Source organism: Microcaecilia unicolor, chromosome 1 (genome assembly GCF_901765095.1).
Source record: "Microcaecilia unicolor chromosome 1, aMicUni1.1, whole genome shotgun sequence".
In the NCBI taxonomy this organism is placed as follows: domain Eukaryota; kingdom Metazoa; phylum Chordata; class Amphibia; order Gymnophiona; family Siphonopidae; genus Microcaecilia; species Microcaecilia unicolor.
Genome location: NC_044031.1, coordinates 269220459 through 269243804, shown reverse-complemented (window position 1 = coordinate 269243804; position 23346 = coordinate 269220459). Strand labels below are relative to the sequence as shown.

The window sequence follows — 23346 nt, the reverse complement described above, 5'->3', positions numbered from 1 at the left end:
CCCCTTCACCCCTAAGGGCTATAGTAGTTGTGTACAGTAGTGGGTAGTGGGTTTTGGGGGGCTCAGCACACAAGGTAAGGGAGCTATGTACCTGGGAGCAATTTCTGAAGTCCACTGCAATGCCCCTTAAGGTGCCCAGTTGGTGTCCTGGCATGTGAGGGGGACCAGTGCACTACAAATGCTGGCTCCTCCCACGACCAAAAGGCTTGCATTTGGTCGTTTCTGAGATGGGCGTCCTTGGTTTCCATTATTGCCGAAAATCAGAAACGACCAAGTCAAGGGATGACCATCTCTAAGGATGACCTAAATTTCAGGATTTGTGTGTCCCCGACCGTATTATCGAAACAAAAGTTGGACGTCCATTTTGTTTTGATAATACGGGTTTCCCCGCCCCTTAGCCAGGACGTTTTGCGAGGACATTCTCAGCAAAACTTGGGCATCCCTTTCGATTATGCCCCTCTGTGTATGTTAGTGACATGATTAGTTGGGATCTTCAAGAATTCAGCAAATTCCTGGAAGAGGAACTGCGCTCTCCATTGCTAGGGTTAGGACCTAAAAATTTATTAGAAGAAGTCAGGAAAATAGACTCAGAGGAAAATTAAATTTGTTTTATTTTATTTATATTAGAATCCAGTCTAGGCTCCTGTGACGGGCAGGCCAATCTATAGATACACACACTACAGGAAGGCAGATTATTTCCTTTTATTTTCTTTTTAAGAATAAGTTTAGGGAGAAGAGCAAGATAAAGACAACCAAGACAGTTGAAATTTTCCTAAAGTCAAGATAGCTTGAATTCAAGCTAAGTACTGAAGAAAAATTAATTCAACTGAAAGAGAAACATTGTACATTTACATTATTACTCATACTTACCTTAAGGAACTGAGGACCTGACCAAAAGAAAAAGAGAAGTTAACGTAGTTTTAATTATTTCTCGACAATACAATTTATCTGTGATATTATTACTTATTACTTACCTTAAAAGTAATTCCTATAGAAGGAAAGAAAATTGTAATAGGAATATTTATGCAAGATTTATTAACAGTTTATGTGCAATACTTACTTGTAGTGTTTAGTAATCCTATTGATTTCTATAAGAAAAGAAAAATATTTTAGAATGCAAAACTGGAACCAGGAGGGATTTTAACTATTTATTACATTTAATATATTTAGAGTTTTAAAGGTTTTTAACTAGTTCTATAAAATTCTTAGTGCAATATAATCATTTATTTACACTTTAATAAATAACTTATTTATATTTACAAGTGGTTGTGCCTTGAATTTATGTAAACTAAATTGATTCTCTTTACAGAAATCAAAACTTATCTTGACTATTCTCAAACAGAGCTTTCTGCGCATGTCTCTGCCTTCCCGCCACTAATAGCCATTATATATACTGTACGTTCAGCCGTCCCACCTCAGTTAATGAAAAAGCTGGCAGCAACTCTGGGTAGGGGGGTGCTTCTGTGTGGCTAGATGATCTACTGTCCATGGAGAACCATTGTTACAGGTAAATAGCTATTCTTTCTCCATGGACAGTAATCATCTAGCCACACAGCTGAAGACTCCCAAACTATAAGAGGAAACAGTCCGTAGAAGAATACCAAATGTATGCAAATGTACTGATAGTAAGACTGTGTCCTTGAAGTGGAGGAGGTGGTAAGTTGATGCCTCCAATTAATATTTGTTACAGAGTCTGCTGGATAGGTATCCACAATAGAGTAGTGTTTTATGAGATGAGCACAAATTCTGATATGTTTGCTTTACAATTGTCTAGTGAAGCAGTGCTGTGGAAGAATTCTTGATCTCCATATAGTTCCTCATCCATGTGTCATGATATGCGGCATTTGAATAGAGTGATAGTGGCCACTGCAGCCCTAGCTGAAAAGCTGCAAGGCTCAATCTACTGAGAGAAAGGACACTTTGTGATACAGGGGGGTCAAAGGGTTTAGTATGAGCCAATTATAGACCAAAAGGATGAGTATAAAGTGAGGTATGAAATTGTCTGGTGTCCAAACTAGTATGTGGGAAATGGATAGCATACTAGGAATATACAATATTGGGTGATATGGAATGATTCAACAGCTAGAAGTAGAAACTGCAGGTGTGTGCGAATAAGCATCATAAGTTGTCAAATTTATATATTTGGAGTAATGCGCATAAGTGATTGAAGTATGCAGTATGACAATGTGACAGAATAGCTACTGGAGAACAGTTTCCCAGTCATATCTGTGAAACAGATAACTGTAGGAAGCAAAATGAAATGCGAAGCCGTGACTGAAGGTCATAGTGTGACTAGAAAAGGAAGAGGTGTCCCGAAAAACATTGAGTAAACTGTTGACAAATTATAGGAGTATCAGCCCTGGAATCATGGAATAGTGTAAACTGTAACTAAATATCCACTCAGACAGGAAATAGAAAGCTACTATTGGAGAGACAAGTAAAGTACTCAATAGCTGAAAAAAGATACGTATGGTGCTGATGTACCACATGCAAAAAGATCATCAGTGGCATTTGAAGTAGGTATTCAAGTGGTAAAGTACTGATGTGCTGCCAAAAGAGTATGTTGAATCTGTGGAGTCAAGGTGAATGGGTAATGATCATTATTGCTAGGGTGAGGCTGGAAAAACCTAAGTAGAGAAGGATGTGTTGGATCTGTGATATGAAAGTCAGTACCATTTTAAAGAAAAGAGCTGATACTGAGCTATGAAAATCAACACCTAACAGTCTGATGTTGAGATTTCCTTACGTTTATTTATATAATGAGAGGAAATTGTATGGTAGGTGTAAAGTTCCAAATGTAGGTGATCAGAAATGCAACAGGGTGTTTTTTTTAATTGAGGCTCTTTGAAATAAATCTGTGACATTTCATGTTAAGGAAAAAATGATCTATGAAGGGTTAACTGTACTTTCTGAAGATGGGTAGAAGAATTAAATCTGAATGACTATTCATGAGACCTTGAGTTTCTGCTCAAATAATCTAGCAGAATGTTAAGTATTGAAAAGTTGAATAGCTTGTAAACAAGAGTGTGTGTCATCATCCGCTGATTGACATAATACTTGGCAAACAAGTTGTATAATGTTGTGAAAATCACATACAGCTAAAGAAAAAGCCCTGAGTTTCAAGAGACTGATGCTTTGAATGTACAATTAGCCTGGGTACATGTAATGTACAAAGCGGCCTCCAATCTTGTTTAGAAGTATCTGCCATTAGTAAGATGTAGAGGTACAAAAGGTGAAAAATGAATAATTCTATTAAGAGATGCTGAAATGTGTCAATGATACATGACGTGCTATTGTAACTGAGAATTGAAGCCATGCTAATGGAGAATAAGAAGCAGTGTGCAAAGTTGGTGGGAGAAGGGCTGTGGTCTTTAGAACAGAAACTATTTGAATATATATGTTAATAGGATAATGATAGATTGTAACATTAAAAACAGTAATTGTACTTGAAGTAACATGAGTGATGTTATGATCACTTGTATACTGGCCATAAGTGGGATCTGTCTATATGTATGAGAAAACGTAGGATGCAAGACAGGCACAATTAAGTGGAAGTAAAGGCATCCGTCAAGATTTGGCCTAAAATCCAACCACAGTTGAAATCTGGATATACGAATAGTCTACTCTGAAGAAGATGGTTCTCTGATGTGACTTCAGCCAGTGTGCACACTAGTGGTTGTGCAATGTAAATAGACTGAAGTACGAAATCGCAATATTTGTGTGAAACTAGAAAAAAGTGATATTTTGTTCTACTATTTGATGTTCAAAATCTACACTGGAGTTGTGTAAACAGATAGGATTCAAGTTAGGATCCAGTATTAATTGTTCTCTTAAATTTAAAGACATATTGAAGACATGCTCCCACTAGAAGGTGTCCAAAGGTCCAGCTCTCTTGTATGCCATTAATTAATAAGATGGGCCCCAGACTAGACTTTTGGTTAATAACGCCACTATAGGTCCTTTAATTGCAGTGTAATGCTAGCAGTAGCTGACCGAATTAGATGGTTAAGCAATTATGAAAGCTGTCTAGAACTGACACAAAGAAGGTGGGAACAGCTGTGGTATCTGTTATTTTTTTATACTTGATACAGGTTATAAATGATGATAGAGGAATGATACTGAATCGGAACTGTGAAAATGTAATACAAGCAGTAAAATATGAAAAAGTGATACATGCATAGTTTTAGCACTGTATTCTTCCTCAGTCAGTGCTGAATTCAAAACAGAGGGATATGGGAAGATTGTTGGTTAACATGGGTAAGATAGCTAGAACACCACATAAAGTAGTTCTTTGTAGTATGCCATCAACTGGCAGTAAGATTGAATACTTATAGAAGTTGAGAATACTCTGTGATTGATCAAGAGGCTGTAGTAAGAAAAATAGAGAAATCATAAGAGAAGAAACCCGTTGATGTGCTGGATGCTTCTGTTAGCATGGAAAGCCTACCAGAGAAGTTTTGATTTTTAATTGTAGCAAGAGAGAGCCTTGTACTGTGTAAAGAAAAAGAGGCTGTGGTTGAAGGAATGTTTCCAGTTTCCAGTGTAGTATGCAAATTTATATCATATGTATTAATTCTGGATATCCTGAAAACCTGACAAACTGTGAGGTCCCTAGGACAAGTTTGGGAAGCCCTGCTGTAGTCCATAGAGTAGGGAGGTGGGTTCCTGTGTGCTATCGTTCCCAAAAACCAACTGCCAGCTGTCACTGCTAGCAGGTTGACAGTGGCTGGGTACTATCCATTAAGTCCACAGGAACATAGAACATTGGCTATTAGGGCTACAGCTCTTTAAATTATACAAAGCTTAGTGGTAAGATGTGGAGGCAGTGGCACCCGGGGTTAGTTGCCACTGCGCCCCCCCCCCCCCTCCCCAGCACACCACCCCCTCCCAATGTATCATCTCCCCAAGATGCGCCACACTCCCTGAAGCGCATCACCCCACCACCTTTCCTCCTAGCAAGGGGGTGTGCGGAGCAGGTGCATGGTTGTCGGCTCTGCCGGTCCCTGCCCAGAACAGGAAGTAATGTCAGCAGACCGCCCCCACCGCCCCACCCTTGTTACACTATTGTGTGGAGGGGCTGATTCTGGAATGAAGCATGCTTAGCAGGACATCCAAATCTTCCCCTCAGTCCTATTTTAACTAGAAGAGCCATCTTGGAATATTCTGAGCGGGACCTGAAGAGAGAAGCATGATGAAAAGAGAACCACAGAAGGACATCCCCTGATGAAGCAAGGAATTTTCAGATTCACAACATTTATTGCATATAATAAAAATATACATAAAAGTTCAGAAAATTCAAAAGAAGATGATTGATTTATGGTGACTTCAGGAGGTTTTTTGAACCAATAATAGAAAAATGCTGGATATACTTGGGGTATGAATGAATCTCCCAATCTACTATGGAGTATTGCCAGCGGTAACTGAGGCTCTTTTTCCTCCAATAAGACATAATTTTGGTTGTGAATTAATTTTTGATTGCTCCTAGTGAAGAATGTCTGTCATTCCACTGTTTTGTGGATTAAGCGAGCATTAGCACAAGGCCATAAATTCAAAAAATGTAAAAGCAGCCCTTATCTAGCGCAAGGGGAAAACCCACATAAGGGTGAGCTAAGGTCACTTTTCACTGCAGCTTGGTAAAAGGACACAGTAAATTACTGGTATTCTGAATACCTCACTGCGCAAGGTTCCCAGCTGGAAGTTTTGAAAATATCAGTGATTACTTTGGTACTGAAAAAAGGGGTGAGGGATGGTGGGGATTATACACAGTATTTTCTAGTATCGAATTATGGCCGTTTTATAAAAAAATATAATCGAAAAGGAAGATGTTTCTCAAGTGGGATCCTTTTTGGAAGATAAGAAATTTTAAATGGGATAAGCTGGTTTTAGGGTAGGATCAGGTTCTAAATATTGGCTGGAGTTAGCAACATCTGTTCTGTTGGTATCCCTGGACCTTATATTAGTGTTCAGTTTAGTAGACTCAGGTATTTTAATCTTACATGGTGAGATGGGCATCACAGGAAAAGTACTGTACTGGATATTATTCTCCCTTAAGAAGAAATCCTTTTACATGACATTTAATAATGAAGGGGTTAATATTCAAAGCAATTTAACTGGGAAGGAGAGATTCCTGCCTGGTTTAATCGCCTGTATGGGGCAGTATTTAACAGGATAGTGCTGCTCATATCAATACTAACTGCCTAAGCCAAAACCGGCTATTCAGTGGGCAGTCAGACTAGAGTCCTCACTTAACCAGGTAAGTGCCAGTATTCAGTCCTTAACTTGTTAAGTTAGATGGCCAAATAGGACTACATAAATAGCAGTCCTATCTTTGGCTGGGTTAACTTAACTGTTTAAGGCTGAATATCAGTACTTAACCAGTGAAATGTCGGCTGGCCACACATACCTGGATATACAATACCAGTGTGCAGATATGGCCCAGCTTTGAATATCTACTTCTACTACTAGTAATCATTTCTATAGCACTAGACATATGCAGCGCTGTATACATTATATGCAGGTACTTTCTCTGTCCTTAGAGGGCTCACAATCTAAATTTTTGTACCTTGGGCAATGGAGGGTTAAGTGACTTGCCCAAGGTCACAAGGAGCTGCAGTGGGAATCAAACCTAGGGCGTCTTTTACTAAGGCGCGCTCAAGTTTTTAGCGTGCACTAAAATTGTGGGCACACTAAATGTTAGAGACGCCCATAGGAATGCATTGACGTCTCTAATGTTTAGTTCGCCTACAATTTTAGCGTGTGCCAAAAACGTGAGCGCGCCTTAGTAAAAGACTCCCCTAGGTTGCCAAGGTCAAATCCCACTGTGCTAACCATTAGGCTACTCCTCCATATCCAGAGATAAAGCCAGCGGCAATGAAAAAAATCGCTGACCACTGCCGACTGAATATTTACTTTGTAACATCTGAGGAAAGGTAACAACTATGGTGAGTTTCACAGGATTCTTTTCTTTCACCACTTTTATTTAACATCTATTCACGACCATTAGGATAACTTGTTTACTCATTTAGCTGTACGTTTTGTACCACCAGTCTATGAATGGATGAATCATATGAATGCATGCTTGGTGGTGGTTAAGTCCTGGGTCCAAGATAGTGAATTGTCCATGGCAATCTGCCACCAGAGGCAGGGATAAGATGCCGATCCCACCCCTGTCCCCACCCATGCGTGGTCTGGCATCTCCCCCCTTCCCTCCTCAACTTTCTTCCCCACGCTGATTACCTTATTTTTTTCTTTTCCAAAAGGCGGCAGGCAGCGGCAGCGATTCCCATAGGCTGCTGTGCCACAGAACCACCAACACTGGCCTCTTCACTCTACTGTGCATCCTGCCTCTGAGGAAACAGAAGTCAAGAGGCAGGCCACAGTAGGGAGACGAGTCCATTGCCAGTGTCAGGGCAGCCTATGGGAATCGCTGCCACTGCCACCTTTTCGAAAAGAAAGAAATAAGGTGAATGTGGGGAAGAGAGTTGAGGAGAGAAGGGGAGAGTGCCGCCTGAGGCCCCTACCTCAGATGGCCTAATGGTAGGGCTGCCCCTGGTGAATTGATATCAAATGCACAAAATGGAGTTGTTAAGTTTTGGAGGATATAATCTATCCCCTGTGGAAGACTTACCTATGACCAATAAGGAGTTAATCCTAAATGGTGAAATATTGGGAGGTGGGAGGTTGGAGGCACATGCTACATTTGAAGATTAAGTGAAAAGAGTGGCCCAGATTACTTACTATATATTAGTGAATCAATTGAAACCTTATTTGGAAGAAAATGCTTTTTTTTTTGCAATGCATGCAGTGGTCATAACAGTGGCGTAGCCAGAAGTCAATTTTTGGGTGGGCCAACAGGTTGGATGGGTCGGCACTAGACAGTGGTGTGCTGGTAAATGTTTAACAACAGGCTCTCTCCCCGGTCCACCTCTGCGCCCCCCCCCCCCCCCCCCCCGTCCACCTGTGCACCTCCCCTCAAAATTGCAGAGCTGGCTATAGCCGGGGAGAGAGCCTGGGGGGTGGGGGAGGCAATGCGAGCTGGCTATAGCCGGGGAGAGAGCCTGGGGGTGGGGGAGGCAATGCATTACTCTCTCCAGGAAAAAAAAACATTAAATGATCCCAGGTTCCAATCTAATTCATGTTTAATGTGGGATAAAATGCCATAAATAAGTAAATAAATATAAACTTTTAATGTTGAGCACCTGATTCTCAAAGTGGACATGTTCCAATCATTATAATGAAAATAAAATGATTTTTTTCTACCTTTGCTGTCTGGTGACTTTGTTTTTCTGATCATACTGGCTCAGTATCTGATTCTGCTGCTATCTGTCCTCTTTACTCAGTTTCCAGGGCTTCCTTTCCATTTATTTCTTTACTTTCCGCCTTTCTTCTTCATTTTTTGCTCTGGGTCCTCCGCAGACTTGCCTGTCCAGTGGATCCAGCTTCTGCCTATTTTCTTCATCCATGTGCAATTTTCTCCTCTCTTCCTTTTCCCTCATCTCATCTCCTTCCTCACTCTTCCCTTCCCTCCATCCATGTCCAGCATTTCTTCTCTCTCCCTTCCCTCTCCTCCATCCATATCCAGTAGCCTCCTCTCTCCTGCCCTTCCGTCCATCCATCCATGTCCAGCAACCCTCCTCTGCCCCCTGCCCTCCCCTCCATCCACCCATGTCCAGCAACCTAGCTCTCTCCTCTTCCCTCCCCTCCATCCACCCATGTCCAGCAACTCTCCTCTCCCCTCCATCCATCCCCAGCAATTCTCTTCTCTCCCCTGCCCCTATCCATCCATCCCCAGCAATTCTGTTCTTGCCCCTGTCCCCTCCATCCATCCATTCCCAGCAATTCTCCTCTCTCCCCTGCCCCCCACCTCCATCCATCCCCAGCAATTCTCCTCTCTCCCCTACCCCCCACCCCCATCCATCCATCATCCCCAGCAATTCTCCTCTCTCCCCTGCCCCCACCTCCATCCATCCATCCCCAGCAATTCTCCTCTCTCCCCTGCCCCCCACCTCCATCCATCCATCCATCCCCAGCAATCCTACTCTCTCCCCTGACCCCCACCTCTATCCATCCATCCCCAGAAATTCTCCTCTCTCCCTTGCCCCCACCTCCATCCATCCATCCATCATCCCCAGAAATTCTCCTCTCTCCCCTGCCCCCCACCTCCATCCATCCATCCCCAGCAATTCTCTCTCCCCTGACCCCCACCTCCATCCATCCATAACGTGACTCTCCACTCTCCCCTCCCCTCCTGCTCCCATCCATGTGTCCAGCGATTCTCCTTCACCCCCATGCATCCTTCCCTCCCATTCCACCTGCCCGCCCTCTCTCTGACGGCAGTGCTTCCCAGACGCTGCCTACCGCCGCTACGATCTACCTCCTCCCTCTGTCTCACTCTCAACAGCAGCGGTAGCAATTCAAACATGCTACCTCCTGCTTTCGGGTTAGAAGCAGGAGAGAGCGTGTTTGAATCGCGACGCTACCGCTGCTGTTGAGTGAAACAGAGGGAGGAGGTAGATCGTGGTGGCGGAGGCAGCGTCTGGGAAGTGCTGCCGTCAGAGAGAAGGAGGCAGATGCAGGATCAGTGCTGCCTGCTCCCTCCGCTCCGCTGCTGGGTGGGCCTGAACCCAAACTGGGTGGGCCTAGGCCCATCCAGGCCCACCCGTGGCTACGCCCCTGGGTCATAAGTGTTTTAGACTACTGCAATATGTTGGGCTCCCAGTTAAAATACTGAGGTGATTGCAATAGTCCAAAACACTGCAGCCAAATTGTTAACTTGTGTTAGTAGATGGGAAAGTGCTTGAAGACTTTGTACTGGCTCCTCTGTAAAGGAATGAGCACAGGTTAAAATGATGATCTTCATACATAGGTGTCATGAACTCAGAAAATGGCCTATTTAGGGCCGTGAATACATTGATATATGCCAGCTAGACCTCTGCATCAAAGTCAAGGATGTTTGTGAATGTACCCTCTACTGGGGTGATTAGGAAGACTTGTTGGTGGAATTGTGCCTGAGAGGCTCCAACTCTTGGGAATAGTTTACCCATGGAGGCACTTTGTGAGTTGAATTATCTTTCCTTTAGGAAGAATCTGAAAGCTTTTTGAGGATTGCAGTTGGTGATATTTAATTTCTAACATTGGGGGTATGAGAATTGGAAGAATTGATTTTATACTTATTGATATTGTTGGTGGCTGGTTGATTGGATTTTATTATAAATGTTCTTACGTTTTAATGCGTTTATTATGTATATACATTGTAAACCACCTTGGATGATTGCCAGAAAGGTGATATAGAAATTTTTTTTTAAATAAATGTAATGCTCAGAATGATTTTCAACCAATCTAGTCAATTATAATCAAATAAGCAGTAAGTACAGCAAAATATTATAGCTAACCTTTTGTGATCAAAAGTAACTGGTCAATATGAACTTTTTCATGTTCTTTTCTAGGTAGCTATAGATTTTACAGCATCAAATGGAGATCCCCGAAACAGCTGTTCACTTCATTACATCCATCCATACCAGCCCAATGAGTACCTGAAAGCACTAGTAGCTGTTGGTGAGATATGCCAAGACTATGACAGGTAAAATGCTTTTGTCTGTTACCTAGCTGGCTCTGAGGAACCTTCTAGTACTATAGTTCCCTGTAGAATGATTGACTGTCCTAAACATTCAGGTGGCATTCTCCTCATCAAGACTTAGAATAATCCTCTTGAAACTATTTGTAGATGCATTGTGGTACTACATTTGTTCACCTTATAGACTTGACACATGCAATGTATGCTATGGATTTCTCCAATGAGTAGAACAACAAGGAGATCATTTTAGAAGAATCCCCATGTGGATATAGCAGCATTTACACATGTAGCTTGACACACATGCAAATGGTGGTTTTTAGACTGCTGCTATTTACACAGGATACTGACTTAGAGATAAAGGGGTAATTTAATTAGAGGGCTCCATGGGTAAGTGCCTTCAGGTGCACCTATCTTGGTGCTATTTTATAAAGAAAAGTAGGCATCTACTTTTCTTTATAAAAAGCTAGCGTAAATTGTCTTACATGTACCTACTGTATATGCATGGACATTTACACCAGCCTGACCCCTAGTGGTGGTACCACAAGACTACCACTAGGGGTTGCTAGTGCCATTTTGCATTCAGAATGGGCAGGAGTGAATGTGGATTGCTACTGCCCTGACCCCATTTTATCCCCCAGAATTAGCCTGGCAGGGGGAGGTAGGAAATAGGGGAGGAGTATTAATAAGCTCAGAGTTGGGGGGGGGACCACTGGGGCTTCTGGAAAAAGGGGGCCATCTGGAGTTTCTGAACAAAAGAGGGCCCATCAGGAGGGAAGGGGGATACTACCATCAGCCCCTACATGAAGTAGCTCAGGAGTACTGGGCCACAACTTTACAACCCAGTGCTTCTGGGATGAAAAAATATCACCAGCCTTTTTGCTGTTATTGTTGATCACCACAAGCCACTTTATTGCATTTACAAAATAATGAGTCCTTTTACATGCATTTTCATGCCTTGCATCTCATTACTGTGTATCCCATTAACATGTTATGATAATATAATACACATTGCCCTTTAACATGCCCTAAGGGGCAATTATCATGAATTAGAGCTGTAATGCACCTTAATTACTACCCCTTTCAATGTGAGGGTTTATTCTTATCTGTAATAGTAAAACCGTTTTTTGTTTTTTTGTTTTTTTTTAATCTCTGGATTAAGATATTAAAAAAAGGTACTTTCTTATCAGTAAAGTACATCTTAAATTTCAAGTTCTTATCTCTGGTGTTTAGCCACTGATACAATGCATTTACCGTAATTTGGTTTTGTCTCCCTTCCATAACATATTGTCAATGTACCTTTTCTATAGCTGTTTTTCAATCAAAAATTTTAATTGGAATTAATCACTGATTACAAATTTTGATCACAGTTAATTATGTTTTTAATCACTGACCTTACGTTGCCACTGAATATCCCCTCTGACTGCTGCGGCACTATAATGCCAGTTAACCAGATAGTGGTGATATACAGCCCACTACCTAGTTAATGAACTGGGTAGTGGACTGAATATCAGAGGAGTTAGTTTTGCCAATCCCCCCCCCCCCCCCCACCAGCTGCCGCAAGAAATTCTCCTTCCCAAAGCCTCTTCCTAAGAACATCCACTTGCTTCCGAAGCCTCCCACCAGATCATTCTCCCCCTCCTGAAGCCAATCACCTCTCCCAAAAAGCCTCCCTAAAAAAAAAAAACCCTTAAAAATATCTTCCCTTCAGAGCATCCCACCTCCCGAAAAGCTCACCACCCCATTGTAGGCTCCCCTAGGCCTACCTTAAGGATGCTCTAGTAATCTAGGGTAGGATGGGCAAAAGTAATGCCCAGTCACTCCTGGCGATTGTGGCCTGCAGCAGTAGTCTTATGGTACTTCCACTAGGGGGAATTTGGGAGGGAGGTTGGATGCTCAAATCAGATAGTGGTGGTCAGCGTTAATGGCATTAATCATTTTAATCACTGCTACCATTTGTGCATTAATCATTTTAATCAAATTCATGATCATTAAGTAACATCTATTCAGACTTTCCTATGTACAAATTTGCAATATCCAGGGCCATGGTAGCCCCCATAACAGTACCTTCATATGTTAGTAAAGCGTATTGTCAACGTAAAAACAATTTTGAGTTATAACTAATTCTATATGTTCACATATGAACTGAAACCTGTAGGTTTGTGGTTCTAGAGTGCAAAACCTCTCACAATAGAAATGGCCTTCTTTGAGGGATATTGGTATAAATTCAGTCTACATCAATAGTTACTAATGGTTAGTCATCAGTATTTGCAATTTTTTTTAACTGAGAAGATTAATAACATGGGTAGAATCCCTAGTAGAAAACTGAATGTTAGGAATGAAGGGTCTGAGAAATAAATCTTCAAATTTACAAAGGGGTTCAAATATAGATCCAGTACCCAAATCTATAGGTCTACCAGGTGGTACAGTAAAAACGTTATGAATTTTTGGTAATATGTAGATTATTGGGAACCACGGAGTATTTCACCTGCAGAAATTCCTTTCCCTGCTAGGTAATGCAACTTCCTCTGAAACCAATATCAACAAATTGTGTTTTTTATTTTTTAATCTATAGTTGGCTCTTTTTCCAACAAGTATCATTTAATTGCCATGTTATTTCACCACTATAAATGGCTTTATTCAAAATCACAATGCCTCCACCATTGTCTGCTGGTTTGATAATTATTTCTTCTCTTTCTTGTAAAGTCCTTATAGCTTCGTTATCTTCATTGGTCATATTATAAAACATATTCTCTCTCTTTCCAATGTCATTGACAACATATTTTTAATATGTATAAATAAGAGAATCAGAAGGTCCCAAAAGGGTTCATTTTGAATTATTTCTAATACGTTCTAATTTTTCATTCACATTCAGAAGCTAGAAGGATGGCTAACATGTTTAGACATTTTTTTCAAAGTTTAAAAACTCTAACAGCACATCTTCAATCTTTCCTCATGAGCCTCCCCTGCCTTCTTCTAGGGTAACTAACAGAAGAGACTGTAGATTGGATCCAGCCAATAGGAAATAAGGAGGGTTGGAGCACTAGAAAGCTGCTCTAGTCATGATAGGATTGAGCCAATGGGAAGGTTGTAGGATCAGAGCACTAGAATGCAGCTGTAATCAGAAACTGTGGATAGGATTCAGCCAATGGGAAGGCTGTTAAATTAGAGAACTAGAAGACAGCTGTAGTTACAGAGTCTGTGAATAGCAACCAGCCAATGGGGAAGGCTGTTGGGTTGGTGCACTAGAAGGGTGATCTAGTCATGATAGGATCCAGCCAATGAGAAGGTTGTGGGATCATAGCACTAGAAGGCAGCTCTAGTCAGAGACTGTGGATAGGATCCAGCCAATGGTAAGGCTGTGGAGTCAGAGCACTGGAAGGCAGCTCTAGTCAGAGACTGTGAATAGGATTCAGCTAATAGGAAGGTTGTTGGGTTTGAGCACTAGAAAGCAGCTGTAGTCACAGAAACTGTGGATAAGATTCAACCAGTGGGAAGGCTGTGGGGTCAGAGCACTAGCAGGTAGCTGTAGTCACAGAGACTATGGAAAAGATCCAGCCAATGGGAAGGTTGTGGGAAGTGAGCACTGGAAGGCTAATGTAGTCACAGAAAGAAAGGGCAATTTCCTGTACTGTAGAAATAAGTTTCTGCATGTGATGGAAGATGGAAGAGAAATGAAGCCACCCCCAAAATGGGAAAAGCAGTTCCAACAGCTGCAGCTTATAAACACTGATTCATGGAAACATAGCAATTACAGAATTACAGCTTTCAAACAGCCCTCCCCTCATCTCCTCTCCCAACACACAGCCAAGCAAACACTTGAAGTGAACTAGTGGTTAGAGCACCAGTCATAACATCTAGAGGTGCCTGGTTCATTTCCCAAGGGTGCTGCTTATGATCTTCGGCAAGTCACTTAAGCCTCAGGTACAAACTTAGACTGTGAGCCCTCCAGGGACAGGGAAATACCCAGTGTACCTGAATGTAACTCACCTTGAGCTACAACTTAAAAATGTGTGAGCAAAATCCAAATAAATAAATAAATAAAACATACAGACAGAGAAAATATAGACATAAGACACACATGCACATGCAAACAGAGGGTGGAAAGAACTCCATAAAGAATGCTTTCCCCACTTGTATAATATTAAAATAGCTTTTGTACTTTAAGGAAGTATCATAAGAATTAAACAGGACTAACACTGTAACATCACTGCCATCTTTAAACACATTGCATCCAGACATGGTGCCCTTCTTAAGAGAAATCCGTCTGTAATAAAACTTAGTCATATCAAATTGAAATTTTTTTCTCAAACTGATTGGATGAAATGAGGAAAGGGAAATGGGACTTGATATATCGCCTTTCTGTGGTATTTTGCAACTACATTCAAAGCGGTTTACATATATACAGGTAATTATTTTGTACCTGGGGCAATGGAGGGTTAAGTGACTTGCCCACAGTCACAAGGAGCTGCAGTGAGAATCGAACCCAGTTCCCCAGGAAGGAAAGGGATTTGATATATAACATTCCTCTCATCAAACCCCATTGTACCTGATACACATGTACCTTTATTCAACCACAATATCACCTTGTATTTGTCTCTTTACCGGAGTAGGCAAAAGTCTTTACGGTACTATGTAAGCCACATTGAGCCTGCAAATAGGTGGGAAAATGTGGGATACAAATGCGACAAATAATAATATACTGCCTTTCTGTGGTTTTTGCAACTACACTCAAAGTGGTTTACATAGTATGTACAGGTGCTTATTTGTACCTGGGGCAATGGAGAGTTAACTGACTTGCCCAGAGTCACAAGGAGCTGCAGTGGGAATCATACCCTGTTCCCCAGGATCAAAGTCCACTGCACTAACCACTAGGCTACTCCACTCTGTTTGCCTGCATGCCATCATTATTTCTCACCTAGACTTCACAAAATTGTTTGGTACTGCTTTTCAATCCTGCACATCAATTCTTGATACATGACTTTCTAAACTTTCTACACAATGCTCTTGCCAGTCCTCTCCTTCACTGCTCCCAGTAGCTCCTGATTCATCTGACAAGCTTCCTTTCTCCATCTCTTCAGTCATCTTTTCATAATTGTTCTTCTAACAGTCCATCCAGGCCCACCTACTCTCTTTTACTGCTCCCCATGATTTGTTCCCCCTGTCCTCTGAATTTCTTGTGTTGACCTTGGTCTGCTTTGGGTATTACGTCATTATCCCAGTTATCAGCTCTAGATGCACTTTAGATAAAAGTGTTATACCAAATCTAGAATGACCTTGTAGCGCTATAGAAATGCTAAATAGTAGTAGTAGTAGTAGTAGTAGTAAATAGTACGTGAAACTCTGATTTAACATAGTATACTGACTTTACAGCAAACACATTTATAAACTCACATTCTGTTGTAGATGATTGTATTTCTGCCAGACAGCTGCTACATACATTGCAGTTAAGGTAACCAGCTACCTCCGTGTCATAAGGGGCAGCTCCAGTTTGACTCCATTGCTTCCATTGACTTCCTGTTTCACTTCTTCTGTAAGGAAAGCAGGACAACCAGCCCATAGATGCAGTGGGTTACAACCATGTTTGGCTCTGCCTATGCCTTCTGACATAGAGCTAGCTGGTCACCATGGCAATCTAGAAAGTCTAGAACTTCCTAGTTCTCCATTTCCCAAATTGTAACAAGATACGATACAAAAAAACTCCACAATGCTTGTTTCTCCTACCAGTGTACTAAAAGATGGAATTCCCTTCCCAAACGATTAAGTCATATAAATGACTACCTTACATTTCATAAACTATTAAAAACTTACTCGGTAGGTTTATCTCTCAATGCTGAAGATAATGCACTGGATAAGCTTTAAAATTTTTCATTCTTGTTAATTCTACTATGTTATTCTCATTAATTGCATTGTACTATCACGAGTTTTGAATATATATTTAATGCAATGTAATCTGAACTTGTCAATTAGTTTAATGTTTTATGTGAGCCACATTGAACCTGAACTTGCTCGGGATAATGTGGAATACAAATGTCATAAATAAATTAGTGCTACAGTACTTTATTGGATTAATCTATTCTGAATCAGTTCTCCATGCAATAAAAATCCCATCTTTAACCTAAATTTTTCAGTTGTCATCCCACTTTCACTTTCTCACTGTATGGCTTAACTAAAATAAATAATGAATGCAAATTAGTCAGAGGGGATCATTTACTAAAGGCTTTGTCAAACTTCTATGCCAGTATATGTGTGTAAAATGGTTTTATCTAATTATTTCATGTCAACAAGTACATTCGATGACAGGAATTCATGTACTTGTATCTAATTCTGATGTAAACATGTTCAGTGGCAGATTTTGGGCAGAGCACAGACGGATCATGATTAATATATGTTCCTTTTAAAATATGTGCTTTTACCTGTATTGTACATATATATATATATAATTACAGCAGCTGCTGAGCTGGTATAAATGTACGCAGGTTCATTCTAGCTGGATTTGTGCTAGTAATTTATAAAGACATGTAGGTGCCTATCAGGCTTATTTTCGAAAGTGATCGCCGGCCATCTTCCGACATAAATCAGGAGATGGCCGGCGATCTCTCAAAAGCGGCCAAATCGGTATAATCGAAATCCCCTTTTTTGACACCATGGCCGCTTTCCCGTCGTCGAGCCGGCGAAAGTTCAAGGGGGTGTATCGGCGGCATAGCGAAGGCGGGGCATGGGTGTGGCTACCAGATGGCCAGCTTTTGCGGATAATGAAAAAAAAAGTGGCGTTAAGCAGTATTTCGCTGGGTTTACTTGGTCCTTTTACTTTCACGACCAAGCCTCAAAAAGGTGCCCCAACTGACCAGATGATCACCGAAAGGAATTGGGGATGACCTCCCCATACTCCCCCAGTGGTCACCAACCCCCTCCCACACTAAAAAACACAATTATAAACATATTTTGCTAGCCTCTATGCCAGCTTCAAATGCCGTACCCACCTCCATGACAGCAGAATGTGTTCTATCCTCTGGCAGCCTTTCCCTGGTTGTGATGTGGCTCTCGGGTGAGTGTCACACCTTTTCTGTTAGGTGCACTGCAGAGTCACATCAGCAATGCATTGTGGTGGGTGTAGGGTAGTGGACTCTACTCCCATGGTGCTTTTCCCCCTGCTAACTGGGTCAGAGTGTGCCCTGTTTTGTTTCCGTTAGTCCATGAGGTAGTGGCCATTTTTGTAAGCCAGTTGTAGATCCCTTTCATATGTTACCCACGTTAGAGAACTTAGTTATTACCTTGAATGTTGCTGAAAGAGGGCATTGTACACCATTCTGCCAGCTCTGACCTACTGCTAATCTCAGTACCAGGGAGACTCTTTGCCAGTGGGGCAAAACCTCTGATTTATAACCTCTGTGCTTATTCAAATAAAGGACTTTTTCAAAGAGATTAGTCTTCAGGTGTCAACTGGTGTGCCAAGGTTATACAGCAGCAACAAGTCCTAGAGGCCTGCGTGTATGCAGGTCCCTGGAGCACTTTTAGTGGGTACCGCAGTGCACTTAAGGCAGGCGGACCCAGGCCCATCCCCCCCTACCTGTAACACTTGTGCTGGTAAATGGGAGCCCTCCAAAATCCACTGTACCCACATGTAGTTGCCCCCTTCACCCCTAAGAGCTACGGTAGTGTTGTACATTTGTGGGTAGTGGGTTTTTGGGGGGGTTGGGGGGCTCAGCACCCAAAGTAAGGGAGCTATGCATGTGGGAGCTTTTTCTGAAGTCCACCGCACTGACCCCTAGGGTGCCCAGTTGGTGTCCTGGCATGTCAGGGGGACCAGTGCACTACAAATGCTGGCTTCTCCCACGACCAAATGCCTTGGATTTTGCCGGGTTCGGGATGGCCGGCATTTTTTTCCATTATTGCTGAAAAACAAAACCTGCAATCTCAAACTCGGTGAACTCTGGCATTTGGCCGGCCTAAATCGTATTATCGGAAAAAAAGATGGCCGGCCATTTTTTTTCCATAATACGGTTCCGGCCAGCTGTTGCACCGCCGCCAAAATGGATTGCCGGAGATCTATTTCGCTGGCAACGTTCGATTATGCCCCTCTATGGGTCTTTAGCAAACAGCCCCAAACTGGGGGCCAAGATACCAGATTAAATGGACATGCTACAAGGAATCTCTAGAGAGCTGCGTTGTGATAAGTCTGTGGGAACAGCATGGTCAAGTACAAGGATAAATTTTTTTCTTACCTGCCTGCGGAAGCATTCCCCTCAAACCTGGTCCAGCTGACTCTGAATTTGTGGCACTGAGGGTCATACAAGAAGCCAGAGAATCAGAGTTTGGTTTGGGAGGACCATTGCTGGCAGCATTAGAGATCTGGCTGAGTCCTGGCACAAATGAGATTGTCCCCAGACCCGAAAGACTAGGCGGTTTGGTGTCATGGGGAACTGTGGTGGAAGCTGAAGTGCTTGCTTCTCCAGTTCTCAATGGCAGAGTAAAACAGGGTGGCATGTTAGTTCCCTCTTGCTCTTGCTTGGAGACTTGAGATTTGTCCCAGAGCAGAGGAGCCAGGTGAAGCTGCAGTTTTGCAGTAAGAGCCTGCCCAAGCAGGAGGTGATATTGGAAATCTGCAATGCTTGCGAGTTGGAACTCTGGTTGAGGATATTACCCTGAAGGCAATAGGAGCATTGGAGCAGTCAAAGTTAAACAGATTCGATAAGCTGATGGATGGTCCCAGATCTCTCCAGGCACAGGTGCGTGCTCAGACTGAAAACTTAAAAAATCAAGCTGAGAGACTGAATAAATTAGAAAAAATAGTTTCTACCATACAAGCTGTGCAGAATGCTGTACTTAAAGGAAATGTTGAGGCGGAAGTGGGTGGGAGAGGAGGAGGAGGAAATGAGTTGCCCCTCCAGTCCACCCCTAGGTACCCCCCCCCCCCCCCCTCAAATCCAATGCTGACTATGCCCCTGGCCATATTGGCCAATCCCTGATCGGAAGCCTAGCCTGAGGGAAGGGTACTCTCACAGATGCCCCACAGTCACAGCACTGCCAAGTTCCCTCTCTGGATGGGGGAGCTTGTCCCTATATGAATACCACTGTAACAAACCCATGTTGTGTGTACCCATATCTGGACATAAGCAGTCCAAGCAGATAAAATTAATGCATTGTGGGACACACTACAGGGCTGACTGGTCACCTACATCATGTGTTGTTACCACTGTAGCCATCTGTAGCCTGGTGGTTCACTAACTTTGCCCATAGTAGACCTATACTGGATACACATATTTGCTCTGTAGCACAGGTAGAGTAACAGTTGATTGACTGAATCTAACACAACCCTATAGGGACAAGAAGCATGCTGCCCACCCAGTCCACCTCCCTAGAGGAGCCTGAGACCAACTTCTCTCCATAGGAGTTCCCTGACAAAGTACACAGTATTATAGGAAACATCCTTATAAATCAAGGAGAAAAAAGGGGGTGGGGGCTTCATTTCTCATCTGAAAGTCCACCACTACTATAGAGGAGGAGGAGTGTATCATAAGCCAAAAAGTATTCAGAAAAAAAGAAAAGAAAACTAACCACCAATCCTTCCGTCAGTCACTTTATTCAGGCATAATAACGGAACCCAGGACACAAAGCAAAACACCGCTAGCCCACCCTAAATATCCCAACAGGAAACTTATCAGCAAGAAAAAAAGCCAATTGTGAAGACTCAAGAATACATATTTCATATCTTTAAACTTAACCACACATCCGCAAAGGTACTTCAACAGGAAGGTAGCTCCTATCTGAAGTACTTTAGGATGCAATATGAGAAACTGTTGTCTTTTCTTTTACATGGATCTAGCCACGTCAGGAAACATTTGGATTTTCATACCACAAAAGAGAAAATCTCTTTAAGGAAAACACAGTCTCATAATTTTATCTCTATCTAAATCAGAAGACAATACCATTATCAGCGTGGTTGGAACAGCCTGTTTTGCAATAGATGTTTCCAGAAAAGTTAATAGCCTAGTCTGTAGATTTGGTTCCAAAGAATCCTCCAGAGTTTCTGGCTAAGCTGATTTTTTAACCTGGTAAATAATAGATTTTGGAAACAAATGGAACAGCTGACTCTAGAACTTTTTAAACCCTCACCACACACTTCCAGAACATTTTCTTAGCTGAGATATTTTTAACTTTGAGAAAACTAATAAAACAAAGATTTTTGTTCTTAGAAATATTCTCCGATACTTCAGTCTTATTATGAAGCAAATTCACATCTTTTACCAATGCTCCTGTACACCAGGAAGCAGATTCCAAGTGCAGCCTTCCAAAGAATCAACATGAGTCTTTAACTTGACCATCTCAGCCTAGTGAGAGTCCAACTATGCTGATAGTAAAGTAGACAGTTGATGAACCGTAGAAGTATGAGAAGATAAAGTCTTACTCAGCTCCTCTGTTGCCTGCCAGATCAAGTCCAAGGAAACCACATCAGGCCGTTGTAAGTACTACTACTACTACTATTACTACTACTACTACTTATCATTTCTCTAGTGCTATTAGACATATGCAGCGCTGTACACTTGAACATGTAAGAGACAGTCCCTGCTCGACTTTGCTTACAATCTAATCAGGACAAACAGGACAAATAAGGGATAAGGGAATTACTTAAGGTGGGAATGATACAACAGACATGGGTACTAAACAAATGAACAGGGGCTAGGAGTTAAAAGCAGGATAAAGAAAACTTTGGAGTCTCTACACCAGGGCTTGCACAGTCACCTTGCACACTGAGCTCCTTCACGGGAGCTGACTCTCACCTTTGCCTCTCCTTAGTCACCGCCATCCAAAGTGCAAGCAAACTTCCTGCTGCCAGCACCCAGTCCCAATCAGGACAGGACACCAAAGGAGATGCCTCTACTGTGGATATTGCAGACGCTCCTAGTGGTGTGCTCTCAGGCGGCTGAATGGAGAGCCCCATGTGCTGAATATGACCATCCATCGGACCCAACTTTGGAGTAGAAGTTGTGACCACTACACTGGTCCGGCTACTGCCCTTCCATTTCTTTCCCATTCAGAAAAGAAAGCAATAGACAACAAAAGGTATGAGACCTGTCCAGATGCTCTGGAAATTGTGGCAACCATCTTGCCTTAACTCTTCTATCTCTTTTTTTTAATTGTCCCAAGTCTCCACTGATGTTACCTTTGTAAATTTTGAAAAAATATCTTAATGACGTCTTAAAGTTTTCAACGTATTCTATGCTTTTGATAACTTGAGTGTAATGTAGTTGGTCAAGGTCCTGGCATGATGGATAGTGGTGATTTGGCTTCTGGAAGTCTTAATTTGAAAGATTTTCTGGAAAATTCACAGGCTGTGTCATCCAGAGCCACCCTTACAGCCACCCCTTTGTCTTAGAACCAGAATATATGTGAGTTCTACGTTTACATTTCTGCTACAAAAATCTGATGGTTTTGGGACACAATATTTCTTTATTTCCTGACCTCTCTAGAGAAACACAGCAGAGAAGAAAGGCCTTTTTGACATATAAACTTCAACTGATCACCCTGGGAGGGACTTTTTTCCCTACAGTTTCCATGTAAATGTATTGTGAAGCTTGGGAGTAATACTTTTATGTTTGTGAAACTGTTCCATCGTAAGAATTTTGTTGAGACTAAAGTTCCTCCGGTTCCTATTGCTGTATCCTCTCCTATCCCAAGAAGTACATCTGCATGAACATCGGAGTCTCTTAAAAGATAATTTAACTACAAAATGTGTTTAATAAATTTCTGGAATCATTTCTTTGTTAATGGAGAGTAGCTCCCATCTCTCTGTTTTCTGCCCCCCCCCCCCCTTAGTAATAGGGTGTATATATATATATATATATATATATATATATATATATATATATATATATATATATATATAGTCTCATTATTAAATTTCCTGAATTATATGTTTTTCTTTTCCTTTGAGAGAATGTATTTTCATTGGTCAAGTAGATACTTGATGTAATATATTTTGCAAAATAAAAAATAAAATAGTCCCAAAACAGGTGCCTACTTGGTTTCTTTGCCTAAACAACCTGTTAAAAAATTTCTCTCAATTTCTTAAGTGACCTGAGTGTATAGAACTGCATTTTTCACACTCAAATTGGCACATATAAGACTATTTGAACATGTGGTATGCACACACACACAAAACTAGGTGGTCAAGGAATGACATTGCTGACTTTTATGCAGTATCCCCCTAATTGTATATATGGTGCTCAAACTTGCATGTCAAATTTGCACGCACACCCAAATTACACGTGCAATTTAATTGAATAATGAGTCTTGTAGCAACAATAATTGGGCACTAACAATCAATTTGTTGACGTTAGTTGGCAACAATTTGAATTTATGCACACATCAGGCTAGGTGCTATTCACCTACGTCAAGTTGGTTTCTGCCCTGTTCACAGAACCTGAACAACCTAGACCATTTTACTCAGTAAAATCCATAGCTTCCTTGATGAAGGCAGGGCTGCTCTGGTTGTTTCCCTGGACTTTGTTGTGCACCATCATCAGCTCTTATTAACCCAGCTAGGTAAACTCGGCCTTGGAAGTTGTGTTTTGAGCTGGTTACTTTCTCCGTAATCACTTTTTCTCAGGTCTTGTTTGGTTCCTTTATGTCTTCTACATACTCCCTGCCCTCAGGGATTCATTCTTTCCTTACTGTTGTTCTATATTTTTCTTTCCCCATTGACAAGTTTGCTGCAGGATCTTGGCATCAATGGTTTCTACTACATTGACAATGGATTGCCTAGTTATATATGC

The 23346-nt window shown here is 41.8% G+C and overlaps 1 protein-coding gene across 1 annotated transcript in view; it reads left to right on the top strand.

Moving 5' to 3' along the window:
• CPNE4 (copine 4) overlaps window positions 1-23346 on the top strand; it is a 932436-nt gene that overhangs the window by 786579 nt on the left and 122511 nt on the right. Inside the window, exon 12 of the mRNA XM_030206477.1 lies at window positions 10446-10579. Coding sequence (XP_030062337.1) covers window positions 10446-10579 — 134 coding nt within the window. The remainder of the gene's footprint in view (window positions 1-10445; window positions 10580-23346) is intronic.